General features: G+C 55.1%; 1 protein-coding gene across 3 annotated transcripts; it reads left to right on the forward strand.

Moving 5' to 3' along the window:
• Positions 1 to 799: 799 nt before the first annotated feature.
• MYL10 (myosin light chain 10) lies at positions 800 to 23,825 on the forward strand. 3 transcript variants are annotated; one of them, XM_054693629.1, is made up of 9 exons: positions 800 to 869; positions 1,497 to 1,576; positions 3,947 to 4,046; positions 18,042 to 18,134; positions 18,639 to 18,714; positions 19,101 to 19,205; positions 21,158 to 21,236; positions 23,268 to 23,316; positions 23,590 to 23,825. In XM_054693629.1, exons 2-9 carry the CDS (start codon positions 1,554 to 1,556, stop codon positions 23,686 to 23,688), a joined length of 624 nt encoding a protein of 207 aa, XP_054549604.1. In that variant the 5' UTR covers positions 800 to 869; positions 1,497 to 1,553; the 3' UTR covers positions 23,689 to 23,825. The 3 variants fall into 3 exon arrangements, with proteins under 3 accessions (XP_054549604.1, XP_037362792.1, XP_054549605.1); XM_037506895.2 differs by lacking the exon at positions 3,947 to 4,046; XM_054693630.1 differs by lacking the exons at positions 800 to 869; positions 3,947 to 4,046; positions 18,042 to 18,134 and having other exon boundaries at positions 1,555 to 1,576.
• Positions 23,826 to 25,252: the final 1,427 nt, after the last annotated feature.

Here is a 25,252-nt window from a genome sequence, read left to right on the forward strand (position 1 = left end):
GGGGGCTAGAATACAGGGAAAGGGTGAGTGGTCAGCTGGCAGGGGTGGAGGGGGAGTGTGTGATGACTAGGAGGTAAGCCTGAGGCCAGGTCCTTAAACAGGACACTTACCCCAGGGGTGGAAGCTTCGTGGGCAAAGGCAGGGCTTGGGAGCCGCAGTTTATGGGGTAGGGTGGGGTGGGCTAGCAGCTCCAGGCTTATAGGATGGTTCCCGGTTCTCCTTCTCCTTTCCTGCCAATCCTACCTGGTGTCTGCCTTAACCCAAAGCATCCGTGGCAGTGGGTCTCATGCCTGAGTGGATGTCAGTCTTCTGAGGCGTCCTTGAAACAGAGATGACTGAGCTCTACCCCCAGTATTTTAGATTCTGCAGGTTGGGGCAGAACCCTGAGAATCTGCATTGCTAAGAAGTTTCCAGGTGATGTTGATGTTGTTGGTCCAGGGACCATCCTTCGAGACCTACTAGTTTACAGAGTAGGGGGGATCACAACCGCCACAGTTCTAGGTCTACTTTGAAGATGGCAAGGTAGCAGGCAGGACCCTCATCACCTCCTGCCATGTCTTTGCTCAGACTGCTTTTCCCACCACAAATGCCTTTTCCATCCCCTTCTCTCCAACTCACATCTGTTCTTCTAGCCCCAGTATGAGTGCTCCCTCCTCCTCCAGGAAGCCTTCTGGGGCCACCCCACCCTTTGTGGTCTTTCCTACCTGCTTGTCTTGTCACCCAGCCTCAGGCGGGTCACAAAACACAGTCTATCCATATGCTGGGGTATTATTTGACCTTAAAAGGAATGAAGTGCTGTTATGTGCTGCAACATAAACAAGCCTTAAAAATATTATGCCAGGGGAGAGAAACCAGTCACAGAGGACCAGGTACTGGATAATTTATCTGAAATGCCCAGAACAGGCGAATCTGTAGAGAGAGCGAGCCAATCTGTGGTTGCCAAGGGCTTGGGAAGGTGGAGGGTAGGAGAAGTTGGAGGGCAACTGTTAATGGGTTCAGGGTTTCTTTTGGGAGTGATGGAGATATTCTAAAGTTGATTGTAATGGTTGCACAACGGTGTGACTATACGAAAAGTCCTTGAATTGTACGATTTCAAATGGGCAAATTGTGTGGTATGTGAATTACATCTTAACCCAAGCTACTTCCATAAAAAGCACAGGAGCTGGGCAGCTTGGACTGTGTCTCCCAAGCCCTGGGAAGGCCTGCTGTGGCCCTTCACCTCCACCTCTCAGGGCAAGTGGCAGCTCAGAGGAGTCAGCAAGTTGCTGTGCGTGCTCAGGGAGGCCGTGCCCTCTCAGAGCCTTGTTCTCCCCCCCGGCTCCCCCAGGGGTGATGAGAAGTAAAGCAAGAAGCAGCAGAGGACGGAGGAGCCAGTGGTTCCATGGAAGAATTCTGTCTTGGGTCTATAAGCCCAGACCCAGGCAGGACGGGGTGGCCATAGGATACCCCAACCTCCTTGCTGTGAGTGATGGCATGCACCCCACCGTGTCTTTCAGCATCCCAGAGCCCCAGGGTTTGGTTCCAAGACTGCAGAGAATGGAAACAAATCACCGATGAAAAGCCCTGGATGTTGGCGGTAAGAGGCGCATTCAGCTGTAACTTGCATCCAGAGCGATTTTGCCAGATCTTTTTTTAGATGATGTTTTCTTAACAACCTACAGAGAACTTCAGTCTCCTCCCCTCTTAATCCCCTGCTTTGCACAAACATGAAATTAATCTTCTAAATACCCAAGCCGGTTCCAAAAAGAAGTGAGCAGGGAGAAGTGGGGAGGCCCCGCCCTCCCATCCTCAGAGGTCTGTCTTGTTGAGCTCACAGCCCAGGAGGGCAGGTAGCTGAACTACCACCTGTCACTGCATAATGTGCCCTGCACCAAATCTGCCACGCACCGTCCAGTTCTGCCTGCCCATCTCCAGCGACAGGAGCTCATCCCCTCCACGGGCTGCTTCTTCTGTCTGAAATAGCTCTAAGACAAAATTCTCCTTCTGCCTCTGCCCCTTTTTGTACCCCTGCCTGGGGCCCAGCTTTGCCCTCTTGGGACTTTGGGGCCATCACCACCTACGCTCAGTCTGTTCTCGGTCAGCCCAGACATCAAGCATGGAACCAGCACGGAACCTGGCCCTTAAGGGGAGACTGTCCCATGCTCAGTGTTGGCCACAGACTAGGGATTGAGCACAGGGAAAAAGCTCAGCCCTACAGACACCCAAACACCTCCTGCCCCAGCGGGAACTCCACCCCTCCCCCCTATCCTGCCCAGGCTCAAAGGGTGCCTTTTGTAAACTAGAAGACACCCTTTCCTTCAGGGAGATGCAGCTTCACGCCAGAGTTGGGAGTTCGGCCCCAAGTGATCCCTTAGCTGAGTGCAAATGAGCGGCCCTGCCTCTGCCCCTCCTGGGGACCCCGTCTCAGCAGTGGCTGAGTCAGCATTTGTGCTGGACGGAGTTAATCGCTCTTGGTTTCCCAGAATCCCCCCCACTCCCCTCTAGGGGTGCAGAGTTTGCCTGAAGTGAAACTTGAAGCCTGCATGGCTAGAGGTGGGAAAGACAGATGCAGCGGTGCCAGCAGCTCCCAACCTGCCCTGTTCTTCCCTCTGTGTCCTGCCCCATCCAACCAGCTCTTTGGGAGGCCCGGGGCCCTGCCGGCTCACAGTGACTGGCTTCCACCCTGCGCGGCTCTGATCCCAGAGGACCTGACAGCTTTCCCGAAATTTCCACCAATGTCAACACCTGCCGTAGCCTCCCACTCCCGCAGCCAGACCCACCTGGCTTCCAGACTGCTCCATGCGCTCCCCTCGCGCCCTGACCTTTCTGGGGTGACTGGTGACTTTCCCTGGTCACTGTAAAGCTCCTCCCTAGTGGTTCCTGGACAGTAACATTCACTGTGGCTATGTTACTGAGCCCAAAGGACACCCACCTCATTACCAAGCAAGTGGGGGGCAGCCTGGATGCCTGCTCATCTCCTCAGCTCACAATTGTTCCCCACATTCTGTCAGCTCTACCCCATTACTATTCTAATCGACACCCCCAATGGAGCCCCCACCCAGGCCTCTAGTGCCTCTTGCCTGCATTATTTTATCAGCCTCTTCTCGTTTTCCGGCTCTGTGTCTGTGGCCAGTGTTTGCTTCACTTTTCTCGCTACCCCTAACCTATCTGGGGCTCCCAGCCATGCATAGAACCAACGCCCTTACCTGGGGTACAGCCCCCCGCCCAAGCACCTGGCACTTTCACCTTCACAGGCAAGTCTCTGCCATTTCTGCGTGTGAACTACACCAAAGGCATCCTCTGCTGCATCAGTGTTTCCAGCGACCATGCAGGGAACAGGAGCAGGCAAAGCAGGGTCCAGCAGACTGTATGAATCTCCCCTCTCCCCACCTCCCTGCCCGGGTCTCCTTCCCTCTGGGTCTGGAGAGTTTCTGCTCATCCTTTAAAACCTCCGCTTCAGTGTCTCCTCTGCTCATTTGTTCCTTTGGTCACATCCTCCCCACTGTCTCTAGTTAGAACCTTCTGGTTCTTCTGGGTGCCATGAGATTACCGTGTCCTTCTCCTGTCCAGACAATGGGTCTTTGACCTCCGCCACCTGTGACTGACCAGGTAGCAGGTGCTGGGTCTGATCCACCACTGGCCTAGAGCTGGCACCTGGGAAAGGCTGGGGCCTGTGCATGCCAGGGTCATACGAGGACATGAGGAGCAGAGGAGAGTCATGGAGTAGGAGCACTTGCCAGCAAAGAGCTTGTGATAGAGCCACCACCGAACGGGCACACATTTCTGGCAGAGGTCCCTGAGGCCGTGCGGCCTGCCTGCCTCCCAGGAAACCCTGGTCAGGCTAGGCTCGGGCAGCGTGGGCCACCGCCTACCTGAGAGCACAGGAATAAGATCTGCAAAGGGGGACCTCCCTTGGCAGGAGGTGCTGACCCGGAGCTCCCCCCACTTATCTTCCTCCTCTCCCCAGGGTCACCAGCAGCAGCAGCAGCAGCACTGCCAGCGACGGTCATTCCGCTGTGAATCAGTTTACAAGATGGCCTCAGTCCACAGTTGCTGCAGGTTGCAGGGTGCCAGGGAGAGGGTTACTGCAGTGCCCGCTTTGTATGGGTGGAAGCTGAGGATTAGGACACAGCAAGGCCTTCCTCTGGGTCTCTGTTGGTCATGCCCCGGGATATCAGCACCTGGCTAGGATGAGGGGGGCTGAGAGGGTGCCCTGGAATAGGGACCTGGTCTTTGGGATCCAACAACTCAAGCCTTTTCTGAGGTCTGAACCTGGCCTTCCCACCACATCTCCAAGTTCCTTTTCTTCTCTGAGCTTCAGTCGCCTCATCCACAGAATGGGAATAACATAGCTCTGGGGTTTGCCCAGGAACCCACATGGGCAGTGACTTGAAGTCATGCTGAATCTGTAAATCCATGTACTCGGGAAAGGGATTTGGTTCATAGGCTGATGATATAGGGTTCTCTATGCCTCAGTTTCTCTGGTCCATACCCTCTTCCTCCTTGGTAGTTTTAGGAGACTTAGCTCACTCATGGAGACCTATGGAATGCCCTTTGCCCAGAGAAGGAAAAGAGCAAGGCAGATGTTAGTGTGGGTGGTTCATATGCCCTGGACCCCAGAGGGATTTGTGTCTGTTGTCTGGTCTGGGGTGGCTGGTTCTGCCAAAGCTGTGCCTGGGATGGGAGGCCAGAGCTGGAGGGGGAGACTGTGTGCATAGTGGTGACCAATATAGACTCTAAGCTAGATAGCTGGACCCCATCTAGAAGCCTCCACATCCCATGCTGTGTCTCTACTTTCTACTCTGTACAATGGGGCAATAGTAGCACCTCCTTCAGAGAGTTGTATGAGGGTTACTTGAGTTGTTGTATGTGCTAGAATGTAGGCCCAGGTTAAGTTGTTTTTCCTACAGGCTGTTCACCCACAAGGCCCCGCAGGAGATTCTGGGGGTAGAATCTGTGTTTTTTAGTCCTGGCCTCCATACATCCTTTTCTCCGGTGACCTGGGGTCTTTGCTTCCATTGGAGCCTTAGGTCACCGTGTCGGATAGCCATGAGAGCTCGCTGGGACCCTGGCAGCCAGCGAATTTGGTGGCAGAAAACCCTGTTCTGACAAAGGTGCCCGATGGAAGCAGATACTGGACTGGCTGACGCTTGACTTGGGCTGTCATGCGGGCTTTTATCAGAATAAACAGGCTTTGTTGTGCATTTCACAATCTTAGCATCTTTAATTTATCGCACAACAAATTGGAGAGGATTTAGCATGTATTTAATTAATTTGACGAAAATAGTTCAACAACTGTAAACAAGGCTGCGGAAACACGCTTGCTGGGAAGCGGCACCCCGACTCCTCCAGGGCTTGGGAGGCGGTGGCTGGAGGCTGTGCTGACACTGCAGGATTGTCTCTGCAAGACAGGAAGCGGTGGCACAGGCTTAGTGCCAGGATGAAGGGCCACGTGCTGACCCGGAGCAGTGGGGTGGCACGAGAGCTGGATGGCAGTGGGCTGTCTGGGGATAGAGTGGGTGCAGACCCCCCCCCCCGAAACTGCTTCCTCCAGCTGCCGGGGTGGGGGTGCAGCAACCCTGCCTTGCCTCCCACTCACTCACCAGTGAGGATTTCCAGAAACAGCTGGGGAAAGCTACTTTGTAGCTGGAAAGGTGCTGGAGGACTCTGGTCTTGCTCATGCAGTGGGGCTCAGTGTGGGCATGAGCTGTGTCTCCTGCCTGCGCAGTTCCCAGCTCCGCTTGACCTGTGACAACTTCTCTGGGCTCAGAAGCGCCCCCTTCTGCCCGGGACACACTGGATGGAGACCCTGAGGTGATGCCTGATGATAACACCTTCTCTGGGCCACACTTTGGAGTGGCCCTTTCCCCCCGAGTGAGTGGCACCTGTGGCTTTATTCTTACTCAAAAAATGACGAAAGTGACGGGAAAAGGCTCCCGTGATTATGTGCAGTCTATGAGAGTTTGTCTAAAAGGACCAGAGAGAGACCCTCATTGCTGGCAAGGAAATGACATTGGAGACAGCCATGTGCAAGGAACTGCTGGGACCCTCTGCGACCTGGGCAGCCCCCGGGCAGCAGCAAAAAGCCGTAGTCATACAGTCACAAAGACACGGATGACTTCTGCAGCCACAGTAATGAGCTTGGGAGCGGATTCTTCCCCACTCAAGTCTCTGGATGAGAAAGCAACCTGACACCAGCTTGACTGAGACTGAGCGGTACTCAGACAGCAGTGACCCCGGAAACAGATAATACGCGTGTGTGTTGTCTTAAGTCAGTGCACTAGTGTCTTACACAGCCATAGGAAACCACTTCAGGAGGCAGCAGGGAAAGAACTGACCTCCCATGCAGCTGTCCTGCACCTGTTCGTACTTAAATTCCTTGAGGGCCATGATCCTCATTTGTAAGAAGGGGGTTACAGGAACTGCTTTGGGTGGCTAAGATCTAAGATCTACTCGGCGTGGCAACTGGCACATAGTGGGGGCTAGAATACAGTAGGTATCTTCCTTTGTGAAATGTTGACTCCCCAAGGGCTGTGTGATCTGGGGAAACTGGGCTATGCTGGTACATTGACTTGAGTGTTAGCACTTGCTTCTGTTAATAGGACTTAGCGTTTACAAAGAAGCTTCTTACTGGGCAGGTGAGCAAGAATTAACCAGTGGCTAGTGGTAACGAGGTAAACAGAGCACCTGGGCAGGTACCAAATGGAGCTAAGTCTCTCTTTGGTTCTGTGCCTGGCCGCAGAGTGCTGGCTCCAGAAACCAAGGGGTCACATAACACGAGGAACCTTTGTTCCTTGTGCGGATGGAGAGTGGGGAGTGGCAGGAGTCGCAGCTGGCCCAGCTCGCTGGCTTAGAAGGTTGAAAGGGTGGTTCTCAGGGCTGGGGATGTGGTCAGGGAGAGATGGACTTCCTGATCTGGCTTTGAGGGGCTTCCATGAGAGGTGTGGGCTGGCTTGTGGTCCACGGTTCATGTGGGGGCTGAGACTGTTAGGTGAGGCAGTCCATGGAGGGATGCACATTCTGGGAGGCCTCTGAGGGCCTTGTTTATCAACCTCTGGGGCAGATGCTGGGGACTCAGGGACAGGCAGTATAGCACAATTCAGATGGGGCTGCGCCATTTCTAGCTGGGTGACTCTGGAAGTCACCTAGCCTCTGCTGTAAAGGGGACCCTAGAGATCACTTTCTAGTGCTGGGGCGAAGCAAAAGGAGCCAGCCCCGGTGAGGCACTTGGCAGTGTCCGGGCCATTGTCAGCACCAGTGAGGCTTGACCAGGAGAAGGTAAGCCCTGGGAGAGTAGGCAAGTTTGTCTCATCCACTCTTGCACCCCAAGCATCCTGCACAAATAGGGGGTACTCACTAGATACTTGTGAAATTTATGGAAAGGAAGCCATAGACTAGCTTCCCCCTTGTTTTTCTCTTCAGGTTACATCCTGCAGAAGATGTTGGGGTGTCTCTGAGTTAGGGAGAGCAGGCCCCCACCAGCTGGGCAATTCCTCCTTTCATGCCAGGCAGGGTAGAGATCAGGGACCCTTCCTACTGCCCTAGGGACCCTGCTCCCGATTCTGACACCTCACTCTTGGGGTTCAGCTGGTGGGAACTCTGGCCCCACTTGACCCTGCGTTCTGACTCACCACGGCTTCTGAGCCCACCCAGAACGACTTTCTCAACTGTCAGGTCCTGCACCCAGGCAGGGCCTGCCCCCGCTGTTTACTCTTGGCAAATGGGACCTTCCTGTTTCTAAGAAAATGGCTTTAATTGGTAATTATCTCATGCCTTTATATAGCGTCTTTCATCCAGGTGCCCGCAGCACCCAGCTTGTTAAACTGAATCCTTAGAAGGTGCCGGGACTTCAAACAGTGGCCTCAGTTCATTGGGGCGCCTCAGAGGCTCCCCACAGCGCTAGCACCCTGAGGTCAGTGCAGGCGTCTGCTGTACCTCCGCGCCCTAGGGTTGGGAGGGAACAGGAACACAATGTTGGAGGCTTCACTGAGAACCCCAAAAGTGCCCAGCCCTGCGCTGAGGCGGAGCAGGGAGAGGCAGAAGACCCTTTTTCTTGTCTCTGGTCCTTGTTCCCCGCCCAGGGCTGGGGACGCCTCCACACCTTCACTCAGTTGCCATTTATCTGAGCCACACTGACTGGGCACATATTAGGCTTGGTACAGCATTTCTGCACCAGGGCTTGAGGACGCAGCTGTGGGCCCACCTCCTTGTATTTTTTCCCCAGGGGAAGGAAAAGCCAGCTTCTCCTTCTGCCTCAGCCAGCTCAGGCTCCACGACTCCTGTGACTGCCCCTCACACCCCCAATCCCCAGCATGGGCAGCACACACTTCAGTCTCTATACTCGTCAGGATGAGAGATAGTCAGCGGGGAGAGAGGAAGAGAAAGAGGGAGAGGTTGTTAGAGTTGGTTCTTGGGATTGTGGGGGTGCGAGTCCAAAATCTGCAGGGTGAGCCAGCAGGGAAGAGTTGCTGTCTGACTCCAAAGGGTCTCTGCTGGGAGAATTCCCTCTTGCTCGGGAAGGCCAGTCTTTGTTCAGGAAGGCCTTCCACTGGCTGGTGAGGCCCACCCATGCTATGGAGCACAATCCTCTTGTACACCAAGCAGCTATAGGGCAGGAGGGCCAGGAGAAGCTTGGGAGGCAACTCAGCCTCCCAGCCCCTGAGATCCCCAAGCTCTCTGAGTTCTCTCTACCTCTCTCCCCTTCTCCCCTCCTCTCTGGAGTTCTCGGGCGTTCTCCCTCTCAGTCTTGTGTGACCTCATACGCGTCTCGTTCTGTAGTCACACTGCTGCCCGCTTCATCCCCCGCTGCAGCCATTGCTTTTATCCCTGCTTCCAGGCCCAGGTGTCCATGATCATAGGCGCACATGCCATGCCCGCACCCACACTCCCAAGCGCCTTTGCGTAGGCCGCAGGTGGGGGCTGTAGAGGCTAGTGATAGGAAGGCAGAAAATAGGCTGAATTACTTCATTTACCCTTCACTGCTTTACTCAGACGCCACTGATATAAGTGTTAAGCTCACCCAAAACACAGCCACAGAAGCATACAGAAAACCAAATCCAGGTTCACCAAATACTTGGGCACCATGGCCCAGCCAAGTTGACATGCAAAATTAACCATCACATTCCCCCTGACAGGGAGATGGTGATGGTGGGCTAAACCCATCCCCTAAGGTCAGGGGCTTCACGTGGCAGGACACTTACCAGCCCCATAGGCCTGCCCCTCCTGCTTGTTTCTCACCTGCCTCAGGTGTTACTGTTCTCCATTCTGGCTGATTCTTTCAGCTGTTCCCTCCAGAGCCTAAATAGCATGTTTGTATGGCTTCTCACTGGCTTCACAGTATGAATATTACCTATGCATTTCCCACTATGGGAAGTGAGCACGGAGTTCTGCATGCAAACACCCCCGCCCCCCACACACATCCACCATCCACTTCCCCAGCCCTCCATTTCCCTGAGCGCCCCCGATCCAGTCATTCCTGATGCTGGCACTCCTTGATCTTGCCAGAAGATATCAATGAGCACTTTTCACACAACTGAGATGCGTCAAAGCTAATCTTACTCTGGAACAGAAGAGTGTACTGGACGTGGCTTCAGTGGGTGAGCCAGTGTTGATGGAAGGAATCAGTTCGAGATGTACCCACGAACACTACTGACGTCACATGCCTGCTGTGTTCTGGGTGTGGTGCTTGGGGCTGGGGTGTCAGCCTATCTGGGGTGAAACAGTCATGGCTAGTGGTCCCCAGGAATACACCATCTGGTCAGGCAGTGACTTACTGACATACTGACATACAGGCAGCCCTCCTACGTGCTGGGCCGAGGGAGTCTTGGGTCATTAGACTTGAAATCAGGGCAACTTGTCATCACCAGCCGCATCCTGCCAGTGACCAGGTGGGCTTGTAGCCACAAAATACGAACAGCCATAGAGTCCAGCACCATGTACTAGTCCTTATCCCAGACTGCAAAGTAAATGTCACACCCAACTCTGCGTGATCAGTGCAGACACCAGGACCTGGGGGAAGTGATGTGTGTGGCATCGCAGAGCAGGCCAGCCCAGCAGGACTCCGAGCCAGACCTGATTCTAAATTCCCAGTCTTTCCATAGTCCCAGGATCTGGGGTGAAGGGCAAGGCTGTACTTCCCATCCCCCTACGGGCCTGCCCACCCCAGGGCACTGGGGAGGGACGCCTTCCAGGGAGGGCTCTGGTCTGGATGGTCCCTTCGTTGTGGGTGCCAGCCTGTGGGAGTGGGGAGGGCTCCTGTCTCAGTGACCACCCCAGGAGCATGGTAGGGTCTGGTGGCGTGATGGTGGTTAGCCAGGGCAGGAAACCCCCTTCTGCAGGCTCATTCCTGGGGTGGGGTGGGGTAAAGTGGTCCACCACCACCCCAGTTTCTGACTGAGCCCACCAGAGCCAGGATGGGGTGTAAGCTGTGGATGCTGAGCAACCTGGCTAATTGCTAAGCCAGGGCAGCAGGGAGTGGCTTAACATAATTATAGCTTGTTCTGTTGCCGCTGGCCGGGCTCAGAGGAGAGGGTGCGAGGAGGCTCCAAGCAGCAGAAAGCACACATTAGCACAGCAAATTGGGCTTGTTTGGCAGCCTCCAGGCCCCTGGGAGGGTCCCAAGTCCCAGCACAGCCTGAGACAGCGTCTGCTGCAGGATGCCTGCCTCTCGGGGATGGGCCCGTCCCACCTCCCTGGCGCTAGGCTCCCGGTGTCCCTTCAGGGCTGGAATGTAAGCCTTGTGCTGGCACCTGAAAGGGTTCTTCCCCACTCCAGACTTCAGTGTCCTCAGCTGTACAATGGGGCGAGGCCCTCAGGCCTCTGGAGGGAAAGAAAGGAAAGTGCTTTGTAACAGGGGGCGGGGGCGGTCCCCACTATCCCCCTTAGCACTGCTGGTCCCCTCCAGCTTGACCTCTTGGACTCTTCTCACCCCAGAGTTCTCTCCTGCTCTGAAACCCCTGTTAGGCTTAGAAATACCTGTTAGGGCTCCACATTTCCCTTCTGCCACCCAGGGGAGGGCCAGGGATCTGATAGAGAGAGCCAGCTGGGAGGTTGGTGGAATGGAGGGGGTCAAAACATTTGTCCAGGGGCCTCCCTGGTAGTGCAAGGAGTTAAGCACAGCACTGTGAGACTGTCCGTTGCCACTGCAACATGAGTTCGATCCCCGGCCAGCCAGGGAGCTACCCACATGGTGCAGCAGACCTCTCCTGTCTCGCCTGCTGCTCCCCTCAGCAGTGTGTTTCGGTAGATCCGCCTGCTCTGTTCCCCACTCTGTCTCTGGTGAATCCTCTCACCCCCCACACCTCTGGCCTGTACCCCAGTTCTTGTATGCATAAATAAATCTTTAAAAAAAAACACCAAAAACCTTTGACCACTGGGAAACTGTGCACACCTTAACCTTTAGCCATAACTTTTCCTTAACCCTTAACCTTATCCTTAACATTAACCCTTTTTTTAAAAAAAAAAAAAATTTATTTATTTATTTATACAAGCACTGGGTGTAGTCAGAAGTGTGGGAGGGTGAGAGAATTCACCAGGGCCAGAGCGGGGAACAGAACAGGCAGACAGATGAAATACACTGCTGAGGGAAGCAGCGGGCATGGCAGGAGAGGTCTGCTGTGCCATGTGGGACCCTCGCCAGTGGCCGGGGATTGAACCGGCGCTGCAGAGGCAGCTGGCAGCTTCGCGGCCTAGCGCTCAACCACTGCGCCACCAGGGGAGACCCTAACGCTTAACTCTTAACCTTAACTATAACTTTAACCTTAACCTTTAACCTTATCTTTAACCCTTAACCTTAACTCTTAACCACTAATTGTAACCATTAACTTTACCCTTCACTCCAAACCCTTAGCCTTAACTTTAGCCTTAAACTTCGCTTTAGCCATAACTATAACTAAACTTAACCTCTCTGAGCCTCAGTTTCCAAGACTACCAGGGAGAATGAGGAGAGTGAGGCGAGAGAACATAGCATTTGGGGCCTGGGGAAGGGCCATGGGCACCTAAGATGCAGAGGGTGAGGTTTGGGTACAAGTCGAGAGGGAGGGGCTGGCACAGGCGAAGGCCAGGCCTACATTTAAGGCTGTTTTCAGTTGAGAAAGGAGCCTGACCTCTTGTCCCTGCTCTGGCCCTTTGCAACCTCAGGCTTTCCTGGCCCAGGAAAGGAGGGTCACCTGCCTTACCGTCTGTCCCAGGTGACCTTCCTGGGCTCACAGACTTCACGGTGGGGCAGAGTCCCTTGGCCAGTGTCTGAAATCTGACTCCTCTACTTACCAGGGTAGGTCCAACCCGCAACTTCTGTGGCTGGGAAGACATGACACCATCTCATCTGGGGGTGATGCTGCACTGACAGGTCCCTGCTCCCACTCCTGGAAGCTTTGTGGTTGTCACCTGCCCCTTGTGCAGCCGCTGGGCTGAGGCAGGTGCTGTGAGTACATAGGAAGGCTGTCCCACAGGCCAGGCATTGGGAGGTCTGCATTCCCATACCTGCTTCTCACCATTCCCCACCTTCTGTGGCTTCTCCAGTAACAAGATCAGAATTGGGCAGAGGGGCAGGTCCCTGCCCTCCCAGGAGACTCCCCAAGCAAACCCTGGGTGTCAGGCCCTAATGGCCTGGAGGTGCATGCTCCCTAGGGGCAGGCTCCCCACTCCGATTCTGGACCAATAAATCTGGCACTGAGCTAGGGTTGTCCACCATGCCCTGCTGGCTCAATGGGCCCTGTGCTCGCGGCTGAGGCAACAGGCACGGGCCCACTTCTGGGGGTCCCTCGCATGCTCTTTCTGGCCTGCCCAGGGTGGAGTGTCTCCTTGGGCCTCCCCAACCCCCCACTCCCTCGTGACTACGGGAGGGAGTCTGGGTCAGCCCGAACAGCCTACCACCCTACTGTTAAAATTTCAGAAAGAACGTGGACTTAGAGCCAATTAGCCTTTTTCTCCCTCTTACCCTAAAGGAAATTGCCTTTCACATCCGTCAGCTCTCTAATTACCAGATGGGATGACTGAGATTTTGAGGACAATTAGGAGGAGGTCTGTCTTTTCCCAAACTCCCTGGTATCCCCTCCTCCCAGCCTCCGCCCCTGTCTGGAGCCTTCCTTTAATTTGGAACCACTTAGAAAAGACAAGGAAACCTTTAAAGCCCAGAGGAATGTCTCCAGGAATGCCCCCTGCCTGCTTTACAGCTGTGGCGCAGAGGCTGGTGAATGTGCTTGCTTTCGGGAGAGACTCCCGTTCAAGGGGCCTGTGGCCACAGCATCCTGCTGTAAAAATAGCTGCGGGTTGCATGGCTGAAGGAGGAGCAAGGGGTAGGATTTGTCCACCAATGGGCCAAGAGTTGCCCTAAACCAGAAGAAGAGGGACCCCCTTCCAGGTCAGGGAACTCTGCTGGGTCCTGCTCAGGCCTTTGAGGCCACCTCTGAGCAACTCTGTCCCCTCTGCTTCCCCCCCTGCCCCCTCCCATCTCTCTGACTTTGGCCTTCACACCTGAGCAGTGCTGTGGGAGCGCTGTGACCTCCCCACATTGACCTATATTCTCCCCACCTCCACCCCCTGCACCCCAGGGACAAATGTTTCCCAACCATCTCGCCTGGGGAGTTTCCACGATCCCCACCAGATATCTTGTGGCCTGGCTCACTCTGCTTTTGTAATACGAAGGAGACGGAGGCCAGGGAAGGAGCTGTTGGACCAATTTGTCAAGAGGGTGTAGCTAGTGATGGCCCACACTGCGTCTCACCAGTGTTTTCTCTTGCATTTCCCTCCTTCGGGCAGCTCGGGTGACCGCCTGCTGAGGGCCATGCTGAGCCTCCAGGAGTCCCTCCATGGTCCTGGGCCTGGTCTCAGAAGCAGGAGCTCAGGGGCATCCAGTTCTGGGAAGAGGAGGCCCTGGCCAGGGGAAGCCGGGGTGAAGCCCTGGCTGGCATCAGCTCTTCTGGTGTGGACGTGGCCACCTGCGGCGCCACACAGGCCCAGGAAGGGGCAGGTGCCTGCCACCCTCCCCCAGCCCTTCTGCTGAACTCCTGCAAGGAATTCAGGCTCCTGCCCCCAAGTCACTCTCCTTCACCAGGCCTGCTTAACTCCTCCGGAACTTGCGATTGGCCCCTCCCAGGGGAGAGAGGGCGGGGCCTGGCCCCAGCGCAGGGCAGAGCGTTCAGGGCAGCATGGGTTTCAGGGAGGTCAGCAGAGCTGGTCAGAGTCAACTGTATCAGGGATGACTTGGGAAGGTGCGCAGGATTTGGATGGGCAGAAACTTCTGGAAGCTCCCTTCTGGAACTGCTGAAAAGAGGGCTCTCATCCTGGCAGCACTAGAGTGAGTCCCCGGGTAGTAGCTTAACCTGTGTGAGCCTCAGTTTCTTCCCCTGAATACGGAATATGGATTGACAGTGAGGCTGTGTGTTTTGAACACAGCCTGTCCTGTGTTTGATAAATATTAGCTACACGTCTCATTATCGTCATCTTCACATTCCCTCCCCCCAGACGGGATCAGCTGTACCGGGGCCTGGAGGCCTGAGGCCGGCTCTAGGGACAGTTAAGCTGCCCAGTGCCGGGGGCTGGGTGGGCTCACTGCCTGAGCCAGCACTGCCGGTCCTGGCACCTGATCAGACGTGGTGGACCCCACTTGGGAGTTGACTTGGCTGGACGGAGGGGGGCTGCTGGCCTGCATTAGATGCACAGGGGACCTGCCAGGGGCAGGTGCAGGCTCAGCTTGGCATAGCTACCAAAGAATTCTCAGACCGGGATAGGCCTGGTGGGGATGGCCATGTCCGGGCATCTGTGTGGCCAGAGTGAAATAGGGATCAGAGTTTTCAATTCTCCCCTGCCAGGCTCACGTCCATTTTCTCTGATTTGTCACTTTGCTTTTTCAACTCCCTGAACATTTTCAATGCCCTGAGGGGTATGGGGTGTGGTGTCATGTGCTCTCCCTCTTATATATGAGAGGACTAAGGCTTCTAAAGGATAGTGACCCAGGGAACTCAAATGCAAGAGAAAACGCTGGAAAAGGGTTGGGCCATGTGGCAGCCTTGAGTTTCCCCAGGGGATGTGGTGGCCCTGATCTGGGAGCTGCCCTGACCTTTCATGGCCCAAGACCAAGTCTTCCCAGCTGGTTCCAGGTCTTATCTTACTGTGAGTGTTCAGCCAAGTGCTCCTTCCTGGACTCGGGTCCCCTGGCTACAGAGAAGCCGGTTGACCTGGTACCAGATCCTCCTGGCTTAGACAGCCTCTGAATCCACAGCTCTTGGCCACTCTGAATGACCCCAGACAGGTGCCTGGCAGGGAGGCCACCATCCTGTCCTTTGTCACCTTCCAAACTGTTTGGACCCGGAACACTATTTAAAGAGCTGTCCCTGAGCTGGCCCAGGCCTGCTGCAGCGAGAGGGAGCACTCCAGACCATGGTAGGCTGGGGCTGCCCTGCCTCCTCACCCTGACCTCATTCCTCAACTCTGACCTCATCCCATGACCTTGACTTCATTTGTTGATTCTGACCTTCACCTTGTTGCCTGAACTCACCCTCACCTTGACCTTGCTTCCTGACATCCTTGACCATGACCTGATATCCCTGACCCTGTCCTTTTTCTCTCCTTTGATGTCATCCCTGTACCTGGTCCACCCTGGTCTGCCTTTTACAGGAGCTAGTCCATCCATGTGGTCCTGGTTTGGGTCTCTGCTTTCCTGGTTTCTGCAGGGCTTGCCAGAGTGAAGCTCAGGGGGGTGAGGAGGTGGGTGGAGGGAGCCAGGATGGGCCAGGCTTGGTGGCTTCATGGTGGAAGAAGGGCTCTTCTCCTGCTGAGAGGACATGACTCCTGTGACTCCCCTGGGGGTCAGGGTCAGTATTTGAGGATAGCTTGGTTCTTCTGGAGCTTGCTGGGGCCTGCTTACCTTGATGCAAGGTCTTTCAGGCTACATGAGGCACCCCCTGTTCATCCCCCCCCGCACCCTACTTAACACGGTGCTCCAGCCTGTGGGTATCCCTGTAGGCTTTCAATGGCATCCTTATGCCTCTGCCTCACACATCCTATCAGTCCCTTTGGTCTGAGAACTTTGACTCAGTGTCAAACCTCAGTTCAGAAACAACCTCCTCCAGGAAGTCTGCCCTGAGTCCCCGGGTGGTACAGGGGGAGTCTCTGTGCCTCCCTCCACCAGCTTCTCTCAATTGTCTATTTACCAGCAGCTTGGGGACATGGATGGGGCCTGATTAAGTTTCTGGGTCCCTGGGACTGGGCATAGGACCTGACTGGAGGTCAGCAGATGGCTAATAAATGTCCTGAAGCTTTGAGGTAGGCATGACCTTGGCTTTATAAATGGGGTAATGGCGCTCAGAGCAGGCAACTGATTTTCTTGCATCACAGAGGCTGTGAGTAGCAAAGCCAGGATACAAACACATGTCTGGGTGACCCCCTTCTCTTCTGAGTATTCCTTTTGGGGGATTTTCAGTTTTTAGGGGCCCACTGTAAAAGGTAATTTCCACGAGAGCTGGGCTGGAAGGGATCCTGGCCGGGAGAGGTGCCTGGCGAGAGCCCTGGGCCTCAGCAGCCAGGAAAAGCACCCCATGCCTCCCAGAGGGGCCTGGAACAAGGCCTGGCATCCAGTAGGGCGACATTTCATGAGCTGGACATGAAAGCCTGGGCAGAGGCAGGGATGGGGACACCAAGGCTGAGGGCAGGTCTGAGAGGAGAAGGGCAGAATCCCCCACAGACGGAAGTGAGGGTTTTTTATTAATCAGAGGGAAATGTATATGTAATTATGTGAGATGAACTCGGCAGGGAGGTTCTTTTCTTTATGATGTCTGAAGGGATTTATAAATATTACAGAGGTTTTACAGCATCATAACGTCCTGGCCGCCCTGCCAGCTCCTTTCAAAGGATTAGTGGAGACAAAGCACCCAGTAAAAGCTAATTATAAGTCAGCCGGGCACTGCTGCTCCTGAAGTGAGCCCAGGAGCCGGAGGGAAGTGGGGTGAGTGCGGGGGTGGGGGAAGTTGGGGGGGCAGGATGGGGGAGGGGAGACCACACAGGCACTGGGGGCAGGGAGCAGGGCAAGCTCACACTCTGGAGGTGGGATAAGCAGGGGCTTGGCAAAGAGGGGGGTGCAGGCCGAGACAGAGGCAGGTGCTGGGAAGCGGGGTACGAGTGTGGAAACTCATGTCTGTTCCATTCCTTCCACCTCTCTGATCGAGTTTTGGGGCCCCTTGAATAACGATGCCCTAGTGATGTTCACCGCGGGAAAGAGACTGGGGGGTGGGGGGGCTGGACCAAGAGCTTCCAGCGAATGCCCCATCCGTGGATTCTCAGGCACCGAGGTGTCCCGCTGGAAACATGGGAAGAGAAGCTCCATGTGGGTGGCCGCGTTCGGCCTGCGGGGGGTTGCCCTGAACGCTGGATAGCTCTTTCCAAATCAGTCCTGCTCTGAACCAGGCCCAGGATGGGGTGGGGGAGCCCACAGATGGGAAGACATATAGGTATGGCCCGATGGTGTGGTGGGTTGCCCAATACTAGCGGGGAGGGGAGGATGGGGGGCTGGGGCCAGGGAAGGCTTCTCAGATGAAGTAGCAGAGAAGTTGAGCCTGGAGGAGGAGGATTCCTCCAGAAGACAGGCAGGAAGACATTGGGGTGGCTGGAATGGCAGGAGCAAATGTTGGGAGAGAAGGAAGCTCAGAGCAGTTTGGGGGCAGAATGGGGCACTGGAAGCTCTGGGGTGCGACAAAGGACAGACCTGCAGGACCGAGGCCCAGATATTATCTGAGAACAGTGATAGGGTAGCAAGAGAGGAGGGCGCCCCCATGTGGGATCTGATGCCAGGATAGGCACCCCTGAACACAGCTGGGGTACTGTCCACCAAGCTTCTGGAACCCCGGGGGCTGGCTCAGGAGGCAGCTATCTGGTTCCTTGGGGTGGACACTCCAGGCTTCTTGCTGGCATCGGGGGCCCAGGGGGAAGCTGTTTATCTGCAAGTCTTCTCTAGGAGTCTGTCTGTCTGTCCTGGCCGAAGTGTGGGCATGAGGGTTCGGGGGGAGGGTAGGAAAGTGGCTGAGGTCCCAAGGAAGAGCTTCTGCAAGGCCTTACCTGGTACCTCACAGGCACCCAGAAGGGCCCGGAAAAGAACAGAAGGTGGAGCCAGCTCCAATGTCTTCTCCATGTTTGATCAGTCTCAGATTCAGGAATTTAAAGAGGTGGGTCAGACCCCGTGGGGCCTTCAGGAGGGTTATGCATGGGGCGCATTTGGGGGCCAGCCAGGTGTGGGTCAGCCCTGGTCCTGGGAGCTGGGGAGACGACATCACTACTTTAAACCACCATGATGTCCCTAGAAGCTGCAGGTGTGACGTGCTGGGCTCCCTCTGCTCTCTACCTGAGCCTTTGCTTGTTTTGTGACCTCTGACAAGTCCTTCCACCCTCTGAGCCTCAGTTTTCTTTCTGCAAAATGAGGTCATGGTGAGCATGAAATGAAGGGAGGTGTGAAGCCTGGACCACATGCCGGTGCGTTAGCACCCAGGCCAGTTACTTGCCACGCCCATGTGGGTGTTATGCTAAGCTGGGCAGCCAAGGGCCAGAGGCACCTATGCTGAGGTCTCCAGGCAGCAGTTTGCAGGAGGAAAGTCCCCTTGGGGTGTTTCTGGGGAGGGAGCTGGGCATGGACAGGTGGGTGGGTGGCTGCTCAGTGCCCCTGTCTCTGCCAGGCCTTCACCATCATGGACCAGAACCGGGATGGCTTCATCGACAAGGAGGACCTCAGGGACACCTTTGCTGCCCTGGGTGGGTGACCAGTAGCTGGGGAGGCTTAGAGAGGAACAGAACCCAGGTCATTCAGAAAAAGTGGGTGGTTGAGGCAGGCAGAGGGTGGGTGTGAGGAGCTCTGAATGCTGTCGGGCAGAGAACAGGGTGGCTGCTGCCTGAAGCTGAGGGCAGGGTTCCTGGGTGTTAGAGGAAGAAGCACCAGAGGAGGGGAGAGGTCCTGAGGGCCCCCAGCAGATGGGCAGGGCCTAGAGCTGAGTGGAATGTGGGGGGGGGGGTAGCAGATAGAACTGGAAGATTCTGCAGACGATCCTGGGTCCCCAGCTCTGCTCTCCTGGGCTGTCAGCAGTCAGGGTTCTCTCTGATCATCATTACACTCCTGGGTGTCCCTACCTCCCCACCCCCAGGCCGCATCAATGTGAAGAATGAGGAGCTGGAGGCCATGGTGAAGGAGGCCCCCGGGCCCATCAACTTCACAGTCTTCCTGACCATGTTTGGGGAGAAGCTGAAGGGTGAGTGAGGCCCCAGTAGCCCCGGTGAGAGTTGGGAGTGAGTGGATGTGGGCAGGCCTCCTCCCCAGCCGCCACCGACGCACAGCACAGCTGGGAGTGTGATGCAGCCCAGACACCATCCTTGGAGTCACCGACCTTGCCCTGCCTCAGTTCCCACCTCTACACATCTGTAGAATGGGGGAAGCAGGCAGTGTGCGCGACCCAGAAGGACAATTTGTGTGAATGCTCTTTGCCCACGATCAGGATGAGCTCCCCGCCACCCACCTGGCCCAGGCCTCACTTTGCCTGCTCTGTCAAATGGGTGTGTTCCTTTCCAGAGGTTCCTTTCCAAATGACCGCAGACTTGCTGGCTCAGAAACACTTAATACTCGCAAGGGTGGGCACCTGCTAGAAAGTACAATGACATCTGCCCTCTAGAAGGAGGCCAACAATGGACCCATGGCCCAATAAACAGCTCCTCCTCGTGCCTCTGAGATGAGGACACTGTGGGGCAGGCTTTGAACCTGGGATGGGAGTCCCACTGAGCCCTCCTCACAGCGGGGAGGGAATTATTCCGAGGACTGGGCCCGCCTCCTTAAAGAGCTAGGGTGGGCTGGGCCTGGGGTAACTCCTGGGGAAAGGCATGACTCCAGGTAGTGGCTTTAAGGAAGCCAGAAATTGGTCTGAAGCTAAGCTGGGAGCTGTGACCCAGGGCCAGGCAGGGACCGCAAGGCTTCAGCATTTTCTCATTTTTGCAGGGCAGCAGATCTGGGGCTCTAGGTGAGCCTGTCCTGTGAACTTGTCTGCGCCTGCAAGTGTGGCCAGGGGTGGAGACAGGAGCTAGGATCAGGCCTCACCTCAGCCCTCTAACTTGATGAGAGCACTTTGTCACAGGATGCCTATCAGTGATGGCAAACAGTCTCTCTGTGGTCCTTTGATGAGATTTCAGGTCCACAAAGCAGAACCCCTCTCTGGGAGGAAGATGGAAAGGACTATCTGCCCAGCCCTTCCAGCCTCCCATGGCAGGGATGCCAGGCTGTAGTAAATGTCTGGCCACTGGGCACAAGTCCAGGGCAGCTGGTCCTCGGAAAGAGCCAACCACAAGCCTTCCCTAATGTCGAGGCCTCTTCAAAGGCCCTGGGAGGCCACAACCAGCCCCACCGTGACCCCTGGGCCACCCTCTCTCCACCTGGAAGGCCAGGCCATGAGGTCGTGGAGCTCTGCCCCAGATGGGCCCCTGCTCTGCAACCTGGGGGGCCAGCACTGTGCTGCGCTCAGTCAGACTGGGCCGGCCTCTGAGATGCTGAGTGACTCAGATACCATCCTGTCCTAGATGAGCTCCCTGTCTTATAGGTGGGGGGACACAGAGGGCCCTGGCTTGGTCTGGTGGGGGGACACAGTTGACTCTGTCCCAGTCTGATGGAGGAGGCATGGAGGGCCCTGGCTTTGTCTGACAGACAGAAACACACAGTGGCAGGACAGACAGGGGCTCTGGAGAGCCACAGAGTTGGCTTCAGGGTCTTGTTCCCCTTATAAGTAGAGACCTTGAGGCTCTTTGAGCATCACTTTCCTCTTTGACAAACTGGGGACATCAATACCTACCACATGGGGCGTTCTGGGGGCCCCATAGGACAAAATGGTAAAGCTGAAGGGTAGAGCTTGGTCCTGAGCAGTCAGGCATGTTTGTGGCTATGATTAAGAGATGCTGGTCAAGTTCTTTACTCTTAACAACACATATCTGCACAGCTGCGCAGTTGTCCATAGTGCTGTGCAGCACCCTGGGGATTAGCGCCAGTCCTTGTTTCCCTGAAACATCCCTTCTCTGGCTTCAGGTGGGCTCAGGCCTCTCTGTAGAGTGGCAGCTGGGGAGGAAGCGCCCCCTGAGCCCTTGCAAGCCCCACAGTACCTGCCCCACCTCCCCCTGCCTGTCTTCTTCTCCCTGGCCCTTACCCTGCTCCGTGTGTGGCTTCCAGGCACGGACCCAGAGGAGACCATTCTGCATGCCTTCAAGGTGTTTGACGCTGAAGGGAAAGGTTTCATCAAGGCTGATTTGTAAGTCTCCTCTGCTTTCTGTTTTGGTTTTTCTCTCCCCAAAGTCTCAGGCCATAAGTGAGCTGGGGCCGGGAGAGTCGGCCTGTCTCTGTCTTGCCTGGCACTCAGCCGGCTCGGGCAGCGTTGGCAGGGACCTGAAGGCTGCTGCCTGCCCTGCTCAGCTGCTGCTTGACACCCCTTCCCCTCTTTGGGCCTTGTGTCTGCAACTCTAGTGGAAGTGTCAGGGAGTAGGGGCCCTAGAAGAGGGCCTCCCAGTGGCAAGGGCAATGTGGGTAAATGTAGGCCTTGAAGGGTGATAGGGTGCCTGGGGCAGGGAGCACTCTGGATGCACAAACAGAGTGGTGAGGACCAAGGCGTGGTGTGTGCAGGGTCTGTGAGGAGGGGCAGCTGGGACTGAGGTGTGAGGTGGGAGAGACTGAGCACGGAGAGGTAGGCTCGGGATGGCTCACACACCAAGCCCCAGAGCCAGGATCTGCCCTGGGGCCATGGGAGAGCCGGAGAAGGTAGGCAGGAGCAACATGGAGGCCATCCTGGAGGAGGAAAAGGAGGATTATCATCGCCACGGGGGCCATGACCATCAGAATGGAGGGGAGTAGATGAATAAGGGAAACCCCAGCAGACGGCACTGATGGGATCAGGGTTCTGAGAAGAACGGGTCATGTGTCAGCCAGGGCCTGTGTGGCTATGGGGCCTCAGGAAAGGGCCAGCTGGGCAGGGATGCATAGAGAGGAGGTGGCTGTGCAGCTGACTGGTGGCCCACGGGCTGTCATTGAAGAAGTGACCCCGGGCGTCAGCCCAGCAAGAACACAGGGCAGAGAGCCAAGGTTGGCGTGCTGAAGAGAGGACCTCTGAGTTGAGCCCCGCAGTCTGTTTAGAGCCTCCAGGCCCTTGCTGGGCCCGTGAGCATCCTGGGCAAGGCATGGGCCTTCTGATCAATGACTGTGATGCTGCAGACCTTGGCTTGGAGGCTAGCTTTGCTGCCTGTTACAACCATCACATAATGGAGGGGGGTGGAAGCGGGCATGTGGTTGGGGAGGGTCTGTGTTGTCTCAGCTCTCTACCCCACTTCCCAGGAGTAGGGGAGGAGCTGCTGAGGCGTCCTCCAGGCTTCCAGCATGTCCTTCTTCACACTTCCCTTGGAGTCCATGGCTCCCACCCCATCTTAGGACCCAGGGGAGGCATTGGGGTGCAGCCCCTGGAGTAGCCCTGACCAGCTCCTCTACCTTCTCTCCCACTGGTGCCAGGACAGGACTGGGAGAATCCTGAGGGACCGAATTTGGGAACCAAGGCTGCCTCCCCCAGGATCTGGGCCCTGGGAGGCTCTGGTTGAAACAGAGACTGTGAGAAATCTCCAGCCTGGAGAGCTGGAAACTGTGATTGTCCTGCAGTGACACAAATAATGGAAAACGTATGTCGGTCCTTAGCAGGGCCTGTTGCTGCCGGCACCACAGGGCACTCTGGGTGCTTGGGGCCCAGCTCAGTGCTCTGACATTATCTGTGCTCATAGTGCTCCCCGAATCCCTCAGAGCTTCTGGGCCATCAGTCCCTCCCATGCAACTTCAAATGTGGCTTCCCCGCTTACCTCTGCACCAAGCCCAGGAAGCTCTGACCCTGTGGGCAGCTGCTCTCCTGAATGGCAGAGAGGCCAGCCCTACCCTGACACTGCAAACTGTTACACCTCCCAAACTGTTTCCCTCTCTAAAAGGGGGTGACACTACTTCCTTCCCCGGACTTGAGGAGCAAATGACACACTGGCAGGCCAGCAGGACTCACACCTGGGTAGGCTTTCCTGACCCGCTGGCTGAGTGCAAACCTCTTACACAGATGTGTGTTAGCGAAAAACCCAAGCTGGAAAGCAGCACCTTTGGAACCAAGACACAGGGCTCTGGGGGTCTCAGGTTGTAAGGCCACCCCTTGATTGGTGTTCCCCAGGGCCAGATGCCTCCCCCCTGCACTCATCACCCCTGGGATCTGTGTCCTTGGGCAGAGTAGCCCTTCCCCTGAACTTAAACACTTCTCTCCCTTGGGCAGCATCAAGGAGAAGCTCATGACCCAGGCAGACCGCTTCAGCGAGGAGGAGGTAAGTGCCCGCTGGGAGGCGCAGCCCTTCCCAGGCCCTTCTTGCGCCCCTGAGATCACTGACTTTTGGAGGCTGAGATGATGTCCCTCTTGACTCCTTGGATGAAAGCAGAGTAGATGGGACCCTGGCCTCTGTGCCCTCCACCCAATGCCTCCATCAGCAAAGAGGGGAAACATTCTGCCTGATACCCCCCTTTCCCCCCGCCCCCTGCCCGTGACCCCTGCTCTGGCCCCTGTGGGCCTGGTTCAGGCTGACTCCCTGCTCCTTCGCCAGGTCAAGCAGATGTTTGCAGCTTTCCCTCCAGACATGTGTGGCAACCTGGACTACAGGAACCTGTGCTACGTCATCACGCATGGTGAAGAGAAGGACTAAGAGCCACTGACTCCTGAAATTAGAGGCAGCAATTCTCAGGGGTGGGGAGACAGTTGAGGAGCTGCTGCAGCCATTTTGAGTGGTGAGGGAGACACCTCTCACCCTGTGGGTCTGGGGGCAAAGCAAGAATAAATAATGCTAAGGCGGTCTGGGTTTCCGTGACTAACGCTCCGGTTGGGGAGAAAAGCAAACATTCCTATGTTGTTGGTTTTTCCAAAACTTTTTATGTCCGTGGCTTTGCTCAAATGTTCCTGATGAGCTGGTGTTTAGAACTAATTGACAGTTTTAACGATCCCCAGCTGGGTCACAGGACACTGCCTTCATTTAGGAAATTTTTATTGAGCACCTAGTGCGTGCCAGACCCAGTGCCAGTCCCAAGGACACAAAGATGAGCCAGCACAGTCTCGAGTAGGAAGATCCTGCAATGAGGACAAGAATTCGGGTGGGATCATGGGGGAGAGCATGAGGGGGCAGTCCAGGAGAGACCTGGCAGCAAGGGAGAGCAAAGGAAGAGGAAGAGGGTGGATTTGAGGATTGTTCAAGGGGTATGCAAAGATTTCTGACAAAGGACACACATGGGACCAACCATCAAATAAAAGTGCATAAATTGGACTTCATCAAAATAAAAAGCTTTCATTGCGCCAAAGAAACCACGAAGAATGTAAATAGCAAGGCAGAGGGCTGGAGAGATATTGGCAACAAAAGATCTTAGCAAAGCTCTCATTTCCCAAATATACTTTTGGAAAACCCTATGCATCAATAATGGAAATATAACAATAAAGCCCCGAAGCAGGCAGGTGACCGAAAAAAAGAGTATCCAAGAGGTCAGTTAAGACCTGAAAAGATGCCACTTTCATTCCTCATAAAGAAGATGAAAAACTTCCCTAAGGCACACCGCCCCCCCCCCCAATGGCTAAAGTGAGAAAGATGGACAATACCAAGTGTTAATGAGCATGCAGAACAAATAGAATGCTTAGATTTAGCAAGAGAGCACAAAGAGTCAACCAACTAAGAGAACTGTTTGGCAGGGTCTACTAAAATCAAAATATATGTGCCTCCTGACCCTGCTCTTCCACTCCTAGGTAGATGGTACCAGAAATGTCCACCATATAACCTTTGAAAGACATCTAAGATTTATAACAGTGCCAAATTGGAAACAAGACAGGTGTCCATTGAGAGGAGAATCCATAAGTGACAGTAGGTCCAAGCATTGTCTTTTGTAGTGTTTTATTCCTTTGATAGGTGAATAATATTCCACTGTGTGGGTAAACTGTATTTGGTTTATCCATTCACCTTTTGATCAACATGAATGTTCCCCTGCTCTGGCTATGATGAATAATGCTGCGATGAACATTAATGTAAGAGTTTTTGTGTGAACGTGTTTTTAATTCTCTTGGGCACATACCTAGGAGTAGAATTACTGGGACATATGGGAACTCCATGTTTCACTTTTCTAGGAATTACTAAACTGCTTTTCAAAGCATGTTTTCAAAATAGTTAAAAGTTTTTACATTCCTACCGGTGATATTCAAATGTTCCAATATCTTCACATCCTTACCAACTT

This window comes from Talpa occidentalis, unplaced genomic scaffold (genome assembly GCF_014898055.3).
Source record: "Talpa occidentalis isolate TD23 unplaced genomic scaffold, MPIMG_talOcc4v2.1 talOcc4.12, whole genome shotgun sequence".
NCBI lineage: Eukaryota > Metazoa > Chordata > Mammalia > Eulipotyphla > Talpidae > Talpa > Talpa occidentalis.

Excerpts from the sequence above, each read along its gene's own strand:
- MYL10 (XM_054693629.1), top strand. The coding sequence starts at position 1,554 with ATGAAAAGCCCTGGATGTTGGCG. Across the intron at positions 18,715-19,100 it reads GGACACCTTTGCTGCCCTGG|GCCGCATCAATGTGAAGAAT; the intron begins GTGGGTGACCAG and ends CCCCACCCCCAG. Across the intron at positions 19,206-21,157 it reads GTTTGGGGAGAAGCTGAAGG|GCACGGACCCAGAGGAGACC; the intron begins GTGAGTGAGGCC and ends TGTGGCTTCCAG.